Consider the following 14976-nt stretch of genomic DNA (forward strand, 5'->3'; position numbering starts at 1 on the left):
GTAATGAATTTGATTATAAATCATTAATGCAGTGCACTTAATAAATGAGGTGCTCAGGTTGTTGAAGGAGAATAACCCCAAGATATAAATGTTAATAAAACTTTTAAAAACACTTAAATACTAGTAATAATAATTAGAATAATAGTAAAACACTCCCAAAATTTTCATTGTTTTTTATGTTGATGCATGTGTCGAAGCATCTCTTTCAAATTTCCATATTTAACCAACCATCTTTTACCCATGTTTAATTAGGAAGCTAAATTAGTGTAGTTGTTCTAATCAGAATCTCAAACTCCTTTATAGATGACACTTCTTTTATGTTTCAAAAATCAGTTGCGAAATTTAGTGATCTATAGAATTTATTTATTAGAATAAAAGCCAATAATTTATATATATATATATATATATATATATATATATATATATATATATATATATATATATATATATGATATATACTATCATATTTAAAAAAAAATTAATATAAATTATTCCAAACCATCCTAAATTATAATTAGTTTTGAAAAAAAAAATTCCAGAAATGATTATTGAATTGCATTTTAATTTTATTTTGTATAAACATTTTATAAAGTCTTTTTAAAAAAACAAGAATTTTTTAGCAACAAATATTAATAGAGCAGTTGTGTTGTATTTGTAATAAATTCACGTGACACTGTACCAATTGATTTTTTGTGTGTTAGTCTACAAGACAACTTAACATGAAAAGTTACTAATTAAACTTGGATACAACTAGTATTAAAAGAAATAGTCGAGACAAGTGAGAAAAAAAGACATCTATTATATTTTGTTTATGTTTATAATCTTTTTAATACAGATTATTATTATTATTATTATTATTATTATTATTATTATTATTATTATTATTATTATTATTATTATTAATCTCAAAAGATAACATTATATTTTCATTAGTGAGTATTTGAGTAGTCTAATTAAATCACAACTTTTTATTCTTATTTTATTTTTTTAGTGTGTGTCGTTGAAATATTAAAAACTTATTACAAAGATTGTTAGCTTTATTTTTTTATATTCTTTTCCCTTTATTTTTTTAGTGTGTGTCGTTGAAATATTAAAAACTTACAAAGATTGTTAGCTTTTGATATATATATATATATATATATATATATATATATATATATATATATATATATATATATATATATATATATATATATATATATATATATATATATATATATATATATATATATATATATATATATATATATATATATATATATATATATATATATATATATATATATATATATATATATATATATATATATATATATATATATATATATATATTGGTTTCTACAGTGGCGGAGCCAGATAAAAAAAAATGGAATGGCTGTTAATGTAAAAAAAAAAATTATAAATAAAAATAATATTTTTAATAAAACATTAAGTTAACATAATACAAAATTGATTATCAAAAAATCAAACTATATAATTTAAAATTACCTTAAAATAATGCTCTACGCGTTCCGAGTGACTTGAAATCATCAATAATAGACTCAGAATTAATGCTTGAACTGATCTCCCTTTCAATATATACTGTCATGCTATCTCCTAGAAATTCATCATCCATCTTGTTTCTCAACTTAGTCTTGATAATTTTCATTGCTGAAAAGGACCTCTCAGTTGTAGGCGTAGAAACTGGAAGAGTCATGATAAGACGGAGTAGTCTATCAATCAAAAAGTAAATTTCAGTATGTCCTGTTGCAACCAAACATGAACATAATTCTTGAATAGTTGATAAATTATTCAAATTTGACTCTTTGCGAGCAGTAAATAGGAAATGTTGGAGTTGAAATTGCAAATTATTCTTCTCTTGATCACTAAAATTCATAGGATAATATTTTTCAACAAGAGAACAAATAATATCAATGTTAAGAGCTTTATATCCATCCTTAGAAGACAAAGCACAAGAAAGGGTTAACAAATCCATTGCTTGCTCACTAAATCTGATATTCAACTCTTGTAACTGTTTGTTAATGGAAGTGAAAAAGATTTCAACTTTAAAATAATGTTGAATTGTGACTTGATTCTCTTCAAGACACGATCGTCCAAATCTTGTTGTTGAATGAATATCATTAAGATCAGGAATCTCAATACCATGTTTTTCACAAAAAGATCTCACTTTAGTAAACAATATATCCCAACCATTTTCTCTCAAGTCTTGAATAAAACTCTTTGTTGAACGAACCAAGTGCATAGCATTAACTACATCCTGATTTTGTTTTTGCAAGGCTTGACAAAGCATATCTTTTATCCCCATAATTTCTTTCATCATGTGCAAAATAAATATAAAATCAAATGCCTTCAAGTAATTATAAGAACTATCAGCATCCCCGCGTGTAGCATAACTTCCTCTTTCTCTTGCAATTTTTTTTTTAAACTGAACAAGTTGCTTCATACATGTTTATCAAGCTACAAGTAGAATTATAATGTGATCCCCAACGAGTATCTCCCGCTCGTTTCAAAGTACCAACTTGATTCGCACCTTTACCAGTTACAATCTCATCAATCTCTAATAAATATGCAATTTCTTCTAATTGAGCCGCTTGTAACTCATCATGGCGCTTCGTAGAAGAACAAACAACATTAATAATAAAAATTAACTTTTCAAAGAATTTATGAACTGATTTTACCTCTCTTGAAGATGTAACCAACGCAAGTTGTAATCGGTGAGCAAAATAATGAACATAGTACGCATAAGGACAATCCTTCATAAAGAGTGCTTGTAAGCCATTCCATTCTCCTCTCATGTTGCTAGCACCATCATAACCTTGGCCACGAATGTTAGAAACATCAAGGTTATGTCGAGAAAGTATATCACATATTGCTTCCTTAAGAGTTAAAGATGTGGTGTCTTTAACATGTGCCACATCAAAAAATCTTTCTTGTATTAAACCAGCTTTATCAACAAATCTTAATACAAGAGCCATTTGTTCCTTTTTTGACTCATCGCGGGCTTCATCCACAACGATACAAAATTTGGAATCACCAATTTCCTCACGAATATGCTTTTTCACCTTACTAGAAAGAATTTGCAAGAGCTCTTTTTGAATTTGATGTGAAGTATACTTGCAATTTTGTGGAGCATTTTCCAACACAACTTTTGCAATTTCATCATTATAAGATGCTAAAAGTTTTAACAACTCAAGAAAGTTTCCTTGATTTTTTGAATTACTAGTTTCATCATGACCCCTAAAAGCACAAGCTTGAAGTGTTAACCAACGAACCGTGTCAATTGAAGTCTTGAGACGTAGCCGATCATTCATTCTTTGACACGAACTTTGCACTTGAATAACATTTTTAATATGACCATCTTGATTCAACAAGTCTTGACAAGCTTGCATTGCATTGTTGTGTGGTGAGCATGGATCCTTCCCTATGTGTTTAAGAAAGGAACATTGCTTTCCATTCCTAACTTTTTTCCAATTTCTAAAACCCGTAGAAATGAAGACATGTGATCTGGGACGTCCACTTGGTTTTTTGCTAAAAGGATAACATGGTAAGCAATATGCTGCATCTTCGGATGGTGAATATTCTAACCATGATGGAAATATGCTAAACCAAGTATGTTGAAACCTAGGGTTATAGTCTTTGAGTCCTTGTAGTTTTCTTTGCTTGTTGCATTTTGTTTTATCTGCATACCTCTCTTGTAATCCTATTGTTCAAATAAATGAAAAAGTGATTCTGTTTCATTCCTTTTGTCTCTTGCTTTACATCTGAATCGTTTATATTCTTTTTGACGTTATGACAAAAAGGGGGGGAAAATGGTGATAAATGATCTGATTAATATTATCAGTTACCGGGAAGAAAGTCCCTACATCACTAACAGAATTTGCAAGATTTGTGTTTCTAAGTGTTTTGCAGGATTGAAGACAATCTAAAAGGCTCAACACTAGAAGAAAAATCATGAGGATCATGAGGAGAAGCAACTCTAAAGAATCAAGCTTTTGGATTCTTGAAGCAGGCTGAGTGCTATGAAGCTTCAGAATTAGAAGCAAGAAGCAAGAAGGAAGAATGCTATGATATTCTGATGCTAGAATATTCCTTCCTCTCTAATGCTTTATATGTTCTGATGCATATTTTTATATGTTCTGAAACATTTTATGTGTGTTCTAACAAATTGATATATTTAATGAAACACATTGTATATGATCAGAAGCAGTCCATATGCTCTGATACATATTTCTTGTTCTGACTCTTTCATGCTGACTTTTGTCGTATAGTTTGTTCTGTAACATTTCAGGATGTAGAGATGCTCTGATGATGCTCTGGTACATTCAACAATGTTCTGATACAATCTAGCATGAAGTGAAGACAAGAAGAAATTCAAGCTCTGAAGCTATCCGAGGGAAGCAGAAATCAGAAGCTGTGAATGTTCTAAAGATCTAGGAAATTCAAGTTCTGAAGCTGTCCTAATGGAAGCAGGAATCAGAAGCTGTGAATGTTCTGAAGATCAAAGAAATTCAAGTTCTGAAGTTGTCCTAATGGAAGCAGGAATCAGAAGCTGTGAATGTTCTGAAGATCAAAGAAATTCAAGTTCTGAAGTTGTCCGATGGAAGCAGGAATCAGAAGTTGTGAGTGTTCTAGGGATCTAAAGAAATTCAAGTTCTGAAGCTGTCCTACGGAAGCAAGAATCATAAGCTATGAATATTCTGAAGACATAAGCTTATGTGAACGTCTCTACTGAAATAATCAGGGAAGTCTTTTATTATTAAAATTCTTCGAGTATTTATTTCAGGGGGAGATTATCTATCTCAGGGGGAGATTATCTATCTCATGGGGAGATTATCAATCTCAGGGGGAGACATATTCACGTTGTCTATATGCTTATGCTATAGCTGTGTAATTGTCCTTTGCCGCCTGTTCTTTTCTAATTGCAAATTCATATCATTTATGTATGTTTTTGTCATCATCAAAAAGGGGGAGATTGTTAGAACAAGATTTGTTATGATCAATATTCTTAGTTTTGATGATAACAAGGATATGAATTTTGGATAAGATAATGTGGTACTCTAATACATTGCAATTTCCCTTTCAGGTTCTATTATCGGGATTATAACTTCTTCATCCCTCTCTTCTCTTTCAATTTCACATGCTTTCCTCTTGAAAAAAGAATCAATTTTTCGATTATTCATCTTTACTTTTCTGATGAAAAAAAAAATAAAACAAAATATAATATTAACAAAAATTCATCCAATTTATTCTAATAAATTATATCACTAAAAAGAGTTTTCTTCCAATTCATATTTTTCAACAAATCTATTAGCAAACAGTATGAGTGAAAATATCATTAACTAATAGTATCTATTAATCTAATTCATACTTTTTTCATATACAATACAAATTTTATATTTATTTGTAGTAACAATATGATGAATTCATATATATAATATATAGTCACTAACATTAACTATTGTTATTTCTCCACTATTTCTCCACTAACAGTAACAATGAACTCAAAATATAAGTTCACTATTGTTATTTCTCCACTATTGTCTATTGTTAAATTTTTTTATATATGCAGAAAAATTGCAGTCAGTCTCAAAATATAAGTTCAACCTTGAAGCTACAAGAAAGAAGATTTCTCTTTTCTTAGCTTTCAATTTCATGGATTGCTAACCTTAATAGATTACAAAAAATATAAATTTAACCTTTAAAAGTCTAGAAAATGGAGAAATTTAACATCCATAAACCATAAATCTAACATCCCCAAATTCATAAAATGTATAATCAGTGTCCCTCCTAACACTTTTAAAGGAAGAAGAAGAAGATAAAAACCCTAAAATTAAAAATACATAAGGGAAGAAGAGAAGAAGACCTTTTTGAAACAAAGAAGGTTGCAAGGGTTCCAACTTCCGACGGCGACGGCGACGGCGACGACAACGATTTCTGTAAATTTTGTAAAAATAATTTTTTTTCACGACAATGAGAGAATGAAACTTGTGTTTTTAAAACTATTTTATATAACCCAAAAGAAAAAATAGGAACAGACATGAATAAGGAAAAATATAAAATAAAGTTTAATTAAATCCAAGACTATTTTGGTATTTTCCAATATATAAAAAAATAAATTTAAAAAAAAATAAAGGGGAGGCCATGGCCTACCCCTGTACCCCCTGCCTCCGCCACTTCTACGTAAGTATTTCTCCAATATAGAACTATTGACATTCTCACAAAGAAAGTAAGTTAACTTATTTTGTCATATTTTGAATTAGATGAGACATGTGTATGTAAGGCCCACTTCTCCCAAAAATGAAAATAATTTTTTATTTTTTGTATTTTTTTATTAAAAAAATAAGAGAACATATGAAATTTCGATTCAACCTGGGCAGCCACCAAACTCTAGTGTATTTTTTTATTTGTCCAATTTTATTGATTGTTTCCGATTGAACTGTCTGACCTGATGCACTTTTCATTACCATGATGTTAACTATTTTTTTGGCATTTAAAAATCACTTTTAAATATTTTGTTTAATTTCTCTATCATTTACTCAGTGCCACTACAAAAAAAAGGAAAAGGGATTAACATCTTTTAAAATTTCCTGACACATGGGTGGGGACATCCGCGATTGCAGAGACATAGATTTAAACTCGCAATATTTCATTTATTCATTTTTTAAAGTATCGGGAGGATTGGATATTCTTGTAAAGGAAGGGGGAATGTCATTTTCAGTTAGCCAAAGGCAGCTTTTTTGCCTTGCACGAGCACTTCTTAAATCCTCGAAAGTAAGAACGGTTGTACAGTATATCTTTTTTCATGGTTTAAATTGTTGATGTTGATTGTATCTTCTTAAGCAACGACTTCATTATAGCTCATTCCGTCATACAAAGAAACATATTTCTATATATTATGAGTGAAAGTATCTCAATATAATATGATATGCCTCTTCCAAATCTGAGCAGTATATTATGGTGATGCGCTTAGGTTCTTTGTTTGGATGAATGAGCTTCCAGTATGGACATTCAAACTGCTTCGCTGCTGCAAAAAAAAAACCATATTCAATGAATGCAAAGGAATGCCGGTAGTCACAATTGCTCACCGGATTTCAACTGTCATAAATATGGACAAAATTTTAATTCTTGATCATGGAAACCTGGTATATTTTATTTTCTTATCTTAATTGTATTTGTTTAGTGTTCTATGTATTTGTTTCATGCAATTTTTGTGTATTGGCCTGTCATTCAAAGTTCCCTTGAGGCTCAAGTTATTAATCAACGTGAAGTAAAGTCACTTTTTTCTCTTCTTTCTTCAATCTTTTCAAGGTTGAACAAGGAAGTCCACAGATTCTTCTAAAGGATGGAACATCTATATTTTGTAGTTTTGTTAAAGCTTCATCTTTTTAACCATGGGAGGCATCTACGGTTGAGTTTGGGATGTCGTTGATCTTTAGTTATACGGATGTCAAATTGCATTTCTAGTAAAGAGGTGTAAGACATGATATTTATAAGTAGTTTTGGATATTTTGTTTGTTGATCAACTTAAACTAGAAAATATCAACTAACTTGTATATATCTGCGATATTAGGACCATAGATCATTGCTAATGTTCCGCAAGTTATGTCCAGATCATGCTTAACTTTTCATAGAAGCTATAAATCTATAATCCATTCCATAAAATTGTAAGGAATGCAATTTTTTCCATACCTTTTCTTCAATTGATTGTGTATTTCAGAAAAGCTTGTCACATTAATCTTAAATTCTTATAATAGTGCAATTCGTTTGAATTTAAACTAAAAGGAGGGAGTGATATAATATTCAGAGTCCGTTAATTTTTCTCTTTCTTATGAAACATGAAAAGAAAAAGGTTTAAATCGCAAGAAAATATGCATTTCTTTGTTGCAGATTTTCTTGCACATTTTAACTTTAAGGATTAAAACCAAAAGGATTCTAACATTTAGGAGATATTTTAACAAAAAAATTCTAACGATGAAAATAAAAAACATGCCAACTTATAGACCCCAATAGACTATTTAAGCTAAAAAAAATACCAAACATAAACTAAAAGGAGAGTGTTTACAATCCACTGATGTGTTATTGTTAGGGAATTTCTTAACTCACCCTATGTTTTTCTTATGCACCACGCGAATTTCCAAAAATGCCTCTGGAAATCGGAAATACATTTCTGGGTCACACGATAACCTTGAAAACCTGGTGTTGGTGGACGAGACCCTATGTAACAGCTTTAAATCAATCGGAAATACAACTGCGGGTAGGAACTAGAGATGAATTTTCGAATGCTCCCAAATTAATATGAATTCTTAAGACTTAAGAACTTTTACCCGCAGAAACAAACCGTAAATTCACTTATTAGATAGAATCGAAGATGCATCTCTGGTTTGTATTGGCACTTAAACGAGTGCTGCCTCTGCCCCTCCCTTAGTTTCAGAAATATTTTTAAAATACAAAATAAACTCAAACCCTCTCAATCCCCATTGTGTCAAAATCATCCCATTTTGCAAAAGGTTAATCAAGAATCATCAATCATCAGACAAAGTTCAGTGTTCAACCAGATTGAAGCAAAAAAATCATCACTTGTAAGTTATTTTTGAGCTTTTTGGAGAATATGTAATTTCACCTACAAATTCTGTTTTAGGGTCTAAAATTCAAGTTTTTTAAGTGTTTGTAAGCATAGAAGTCATAATACACGTTTTACTTATGTTGTTTTTACGATCAATGACCGGGTTTTAGAGGTTTTAGTGGCCGAGCTTTACCATTGCAAAGCTGAAAAGTTGAAGGTCGTACCAGAGATGCATTTTCGGTTTTATTCAACGTTTCATCAAAAATCGGAAATGCATCTTCGGTTTTATCTTGTCTACATTTTTTCATTTGTATTTTGCCTGATTATAATTATTATAATGTTTATTTCGTTATTCTAGAGGAGTAATGGTTGATGAGAGAATTTCTACACTAAGACACGACAGACTTGCACAACATACTTCTCTGCGTATGGAAAGGAGTCATGCATCCCGGGCTCCTGCACCAGGACAGGCTGTGCCATATGCATCTACATCCCATGTTGATCCTATTTCTACACCTAGTACATCTTCCTCCCATAGCAAGAGAGGTTCTTCAATTCACTCCTTGCCTCTGTCCTCCCATAGACGTACGTCGTGAAGAGACATCTAGCTCCCACCCAACATCGGGTGTCACATAACCTGAGGCACAGTCAGACACACAACTTAAGGCTCCAGAAACACAACCGAATGAGGTGGAGCTCAGGGTTTCGGAGGAAGGTCTTTTGAATTTTCATTGTTGCCTTTGTATCCGGGTCATTTTGCTAGACATAGAGGTATAAATTTATAATTTTTGTTATAGTTAATTTTGTTGATCTAATTTTTTATTAATTTTTTTAAACCATGTATGCAGGAACATGATCCGCGAAAAATCATTAATCATGGACGGAAGATCTCTAAACTCATACCTCTTGCAGAGCCATGTTTTGATCAATTCTTGGTGCTTTCAAAGTTGAAGGGCCTGACCCTTTGGATATAGCACTATTAATTGTGGTATGATTAACGCTTTTTTTAGAGGTGGCACCATGAGACGTCCTCCTTCCATCTACCACATGGTGAGATGTTGATCACATTCGACGACGTCACATGTCTATTGCACCTTCCGATAAGAGGGAGGTTTTTAGACCATGAAAGGTCTGACAAAGAGGTGTTGGAGTTGTTGGTTGATCAATTGGGAGTTGACCATAAGAAACTAATGGCTGAGATGGATAAGACTCGTGGTTCTCATGTCATATATAGCTGGTTCAAACGTGTGTTTGATGATGAGCTTTTGCTAGCACAAAAGGCTCATGGTGATCCAGAGCAAGTCTCTCATCGTAGAGCATATGCTATGAGCGTATACCTGTTATATCTGGTTGGCACAACCATTTTTGTGGACAGCAGTGCCACTTACACTGATATCATGTACCCAAGGTTCTTTGATGATTTTAGCGGATTCATGAGTGGAACTGGGGGCAGCTTGTTTGGTGTACTTGTACCATAAGCTTTCTTGAGGCTGCAAGTGGAGGACAAAGCAGATAACCAGTAACATCCCACTCCTGACGGTAAAATTTATTGGTATTATACTGTGATTTTGTATTTGTTAATTATTGTGATTCCGTTACTAAACTAATAGTCCATCAGCATAAGAAAGATTGGGCAATGCAATAAAACTTTAATTCTTAAGCCAATACTAGAGGTCTCCTATCCTTATTTAACCTGCGTAAGCACAACAATTCCATATGTTCAACACATATACTAATGCGCCCAAAATCAAATTAAAAGACTATCTCACATAAAAAAACATTAAGAACAATGTGCAACTGAATAGAATTATAACTCAATTTATTCATGCAATAACAAATCAAACATATGTCCCAACAGTTTGAAAATAGATTCATCAAAGATAATCAAACCTAGCGAGAATTAGCTACTCCTTGTCATACCCCAAAATTTGCCCATCTTATTTCTCTTAATTCAAACTCAGATCAAGGAACAAAGTTCAAAGACACCCCTCCTAAACAAAAGGCTCAAGAAACTAGGGTTTGTGGTTCCCTGAAGAAAATCAATGTATCAAAAACTCCAAGGCATCTCATATGGTCTATGATATTCCAAACTACCTCCATGACAAAATTCAAGGCTCAATTCAAAGGATTGGTCACTCAGTTGCTCAAAAAGTCAACAGTTGTGGTTCCCTGAAGAAAATCAATGTATCAAAAACTCCAAGGCATCTCATATGGTCTATGATATTCCAAACTACCTCCATGACAAAATTCAAGGCTCAATTCAAAGGATTGGTCACTCAGTTGCTCAGAAAGTCAACAGTCGACTGATTCGACCTAAAAGTCAACTCTGGTCAAAGAACAGTCAAAACTCCTGATTTTTTGTCAACATCCTTTTTTTGAAGTATCATTGACCATTTTATAAAGGATTGATCATGGTTCATCAAGGAAAGATCAGAAATCAACAATTTCAAAAGTTTCTAAATTAGGGTTTTCATAGGAGAAAGTCAACTGAACTTTGACCAGCCATAACTCCCACATGGAACATCAGAAAATTCCCATCCAAAGCTCATTTCGAAGGAAATTGAATTCCCTACAATTTTGTCTCTCACAAGCCAAGTCTAGAAATGCTTCATTTGAGAGATATGGATCAAAAGATTATAGGTCCTTTTCGAAAGTCAACCAAAAGCAGTTTTTGTCAGGAGCCATATCATCAAGATAAATTCATCAAATGGAAAAAAGCTTCCAAAGTTGCTTGTAGAGGACATCTTTCGGTTTCCAAAAAGTCCTAGAACTCCTTCATATCTTAAAAATTGAGGGAGATATGCCTTGTCAAAGTGGGACAATTTTAAAGGAAAAAATGTGAAATAAAAGGCTTCAAAATGGATTTCTTTGTAAAGGGGCCCAATCTATTTTGATTCAATCTTGCTCTCCAAGTCATCAAGAAGATATAATCTTAATTCCACAAATTTATGATTTTTACTTTTATTTTATATTGATTTTTGTTCATTTAAAAATGGTATAAATCAAATAATTGAGATAATAATCAAAGATTTGGTGGGAGAAATTTTTCTAATCAATTCCAATCACCAATTAGACACTATAAGTGATCTAATTTTGTGCTAATGTGGATTAGAAAAATTCAATCAAATTTTGGACAATTATGGAAGCTTTTAAACCATATTTTCAATCATTCCCCAATCTTGGATTCAAGAAGGATTCTTCACAAATTTGTTACCCTAATCCCTCTATTATAAATACCTGAGCTATTCAGATGAAAAGGGATGATTTTTTGATAAGGATTGCAGCTCCAAGAGCCATAACAAAGTCTTCAAATTTCAAGAAAAAGCCAATTGCGTTTTCTAGTTTGGAGGCCAATTCAGAGCACTTAAAGGATTCAAGCTCGTTCCTTAAAGATTGTTGAAGCTATTCAGATCATTACCTGCAATTAAGGCACCCCGAATCGTCCTCTGCACCACTCGGTTTGCACCTCTTTTTCCAAGAATCGATTCCCATGATTTATACATTATAAATGTGTTTTGATTGTATGTTCATGTTCATAATCATGTTTGCGAACTTTCTGTGCATTTTAATTAAAGTTTTTGTGCAAGAAAAAGAATCCACCATTGTTAGGGTTCTTGTTCTTCGAATTAGGGATTTTGTGTGTAGGAAATTGCAGGACAAATCATTGGTTTTGTTGCATTCGTCGGGTCCTTGACAGTTGAACTGGGGCCTTTGTTAGTGTTTATCGGTGACGACTCGCCGGTTTCGAGGGAGGGAACGTACAGCCACAGTGGAAAACCGTGGGTAAAAGTGTGTATGTTTGTGCAGAAGTCCAACGAAGAAGACAAGTCTTGGAGCGGGATTTTTTTTAATTCAAATTGTATTTAATTCTTTTTTTTAATATATTAGTTCTGGCATTATTATAACAAGTTGGTATTCTAGTACAGATGGCTAGGCGCATAAATGTCAATCCAAGGAATCTGAGTTCGATCCCTGGCCATACAGGGTTATTTTTTTACAAATTGTTGTATGCAGATCCAATGCGCTTCACACGCAGGTGTGGCCCATACACCCTCAGTGCTTCACCCTAGGATTTCCAAATCTCCAAATCTAACGGTCTCAGCAAGACGCCCCATGGTGTTCCCTCAAGGGTGTACCACACTAGATTATAGCTAAGTGTTTTTTTAGTTTTTACTTTTAATTGTACAACATATTTTCTTTATTTTGTTTATTTATCTATTACAAAAAAACTCTTTTAAATTTTCCTTTTAATAAAATTGGTTTTAAAAATTCTTTTTTTATAAAACCTTAAAATAAAAATAGTTATTTATTTTAATTATTAATAACTTTATTTGATTTAAATGTTTTAATTTGTTTAAATTATTTAATTAATTATAATTATTTTTATTAAAATATGTATTAGGGTTAGGATATTTTAATCGAAATTTATTTTCATCGATTTAGTTAATTAGGTTGAAAACCAATAATTAATTAATTCGATTTTATTTATTCTATTAACCAGGGTTAACTTGTGCCCTAATCAGGGTTTACGAAGAACGTACCTACACTGAAAATGTTTTCCTTGTGCAATTTTTTTAGGGTTAGCATCAGGTTTCCTCCGACTACGGGCCATATCAGATCAAAAGCTAAGTCCTATTTTATATTTATTTAAAATATTTATTTTGCCTCTTTTTATTAAATTAGGGTTTATTCTTAAATGTCAATGAATTGTCCCTACACTCACCCCTTTGTTGTTTATTTTTCCTTTTCCAATTTTCAGGGTTAGCCATTCGGTCAAAGCTCGATTAGTCGGTAACCCTAAAACCTAATTTATTTTAAATTATTACTTATGTCAAACCCTATTGCTTTATTAGGGTTAAAAATTATTTGCTTTTTCTCCCCTTCCCCATGGTTTATCATGTAACTGCTCCTGGGTTGTATTGCTTGGCCTTGAAGGCACTTAATACTGTTTATATTAATGCATGGTTAGTAATCCTAGGGAGTGATAACCTCAAAATAAATTAGAATCATTAATTACAAGATAATATAACTGAATCTGATCACGTGATTGTTGCACCCACGCACCTTTTGGGGTAACCTCTTTTGTTGCCTTTGTTGTCTGTTGCCTTGTGTTTTTCAGTGCAGAATAGCCAACTCCATCGAATACGAGGATACCTCACCAATGTTGCCCTCAGTTCATTCTTAAGATCATAGGTCCCAGTTATGCTGCCTTCGATTCGCTAATATGATCTCGTCCCTCGAAGTTGCCTACGAAGTGCTGAGGTATCCTCCGGTTGCCTAAAATAAATGGCTATTCTGATCCTTCCCTTAGACTACCGGCCCCTCTATGGTATGGACAGTCTTGTGGCGAACGATGATTCGACGACCCTTCAACCTCCAAATAAAAGGACTTCCCTACCCTCCTATGGTATGGATAGCCCTGAAAGGCTAAAAGAACATTTTTCATCTAACCAGGTAATTTGCCCCTAATTGCTTTGCTCTGGTTTAAAAATCTTTTTATTACACTTCTTCTTGAAAAACTTCAATAAGGCTACGCTCATTTCTGAACTTTTGGTTTCAAAACTAAAGAGCAAAGAAATTAAGAGCCCATGGAAAACCATGGATGCAAAGGGTGCCTTACACCTTCCCTTTGTATAAATTACCCCCCGAACTCAGTTTTCTTTTAAAAGGTTTTTCTTGTTCTTTTAGCCTTTCTATTTAATTTGGATAAAATAAAAGTCGGTGGCGACTCTTGTTTACCGCGACATTTCGAATAAAGTCAGTTCACCGTATTATACTAATAATGAAAATTACAATGCTAAGTACAAATAAGAGGTCTGCATAAGAGGTCCCTTGAAGAACTTGCTTCTAATGGCTTTAAATGCGCTCCAAATATGCCTTGTGGTATTGTAAAATTGCCACTTCCGTGTAAAATTGCAGAGCCCTTAAAAAAATACTAGAAATCCCCTTTTAAAGTCGTACATCAGGTCAAAAATGCATTAAAACGAAGTCCAGAAAAAGGTCCATCGCACGCGTGATAGACTTCATACCAGAAAAAGGTCAAATATGCCTTATAGCTTGATTATTCCAATAGCTAGCTTGCTTTTTGCTCCTTTTTTGGCCAACTTTCTCCAAGTCACTATTTCTTCATACTTGGTCATTTTTGCTTCATTCTTTAGCAATTGTTCATCAAATTAAGTTATCTCCGACTTGTTTTTCTCTGTTTCTTCAACCGAATACACGTAATGACAAAGTGTCATCAAGATACAACCTTGACATTCAAATTTTAGATGTGCCTTCACGTGCAATTTTGAGAATTTCCCATGATTGCTTAACCTCTAAACATAGTATTCAAAGCCTTGAAGTTTCCAAGAGCTTCATTATATTTATCATTAGTCTATTCAACTTCTAGCTTCAAGCTTGTAGTTACATCT

At 32.5% G+C, this 14976-nt stretch overlaps 1 protein-coding gene across 1 annotated transcript; it reads right to left on the bottom strand.

Moving 5' to 3' along the window:
• Positions 1 to 1489: 1489 nt before the first annotated feature.
• On the bottom strand, positions 1490 to 3311 carry LOC131651407 (uncharacterized). The gene is made up of 3 exons (XM_058921074.1): positions 2679 to 3311; positions 2520 to 2609; positions 1490 to 2437 (listed from the first exon to the last, which is right to left on the bottom strand). Exons 1-3 carry the CDS (start codon positions 3309 to 3311, stop codon positions 1490 to 1492), a joined length of 1671 nt encoding a protein of 556 aa, XP_058777057.1.
• Between the last annotated feature and the right edge of the window lie 11665 nt (positions 3312 to 14976).

This window comes from Vicia villosa, linkage group LG2 (assembly GCF_029867415.1).
Source record: "Vicia villosa cultivar HV-30 ecotype Madison, WI linkage group LG2, Vvil1.0, whole genome shotgun sequence".
NCBI classification, from domain to species: Eukaryota; Viridiplantae; Streptophyta; class Magnoliopsida; order Fabales; family Fabaceae; genus Vicia; species Vicia villosa.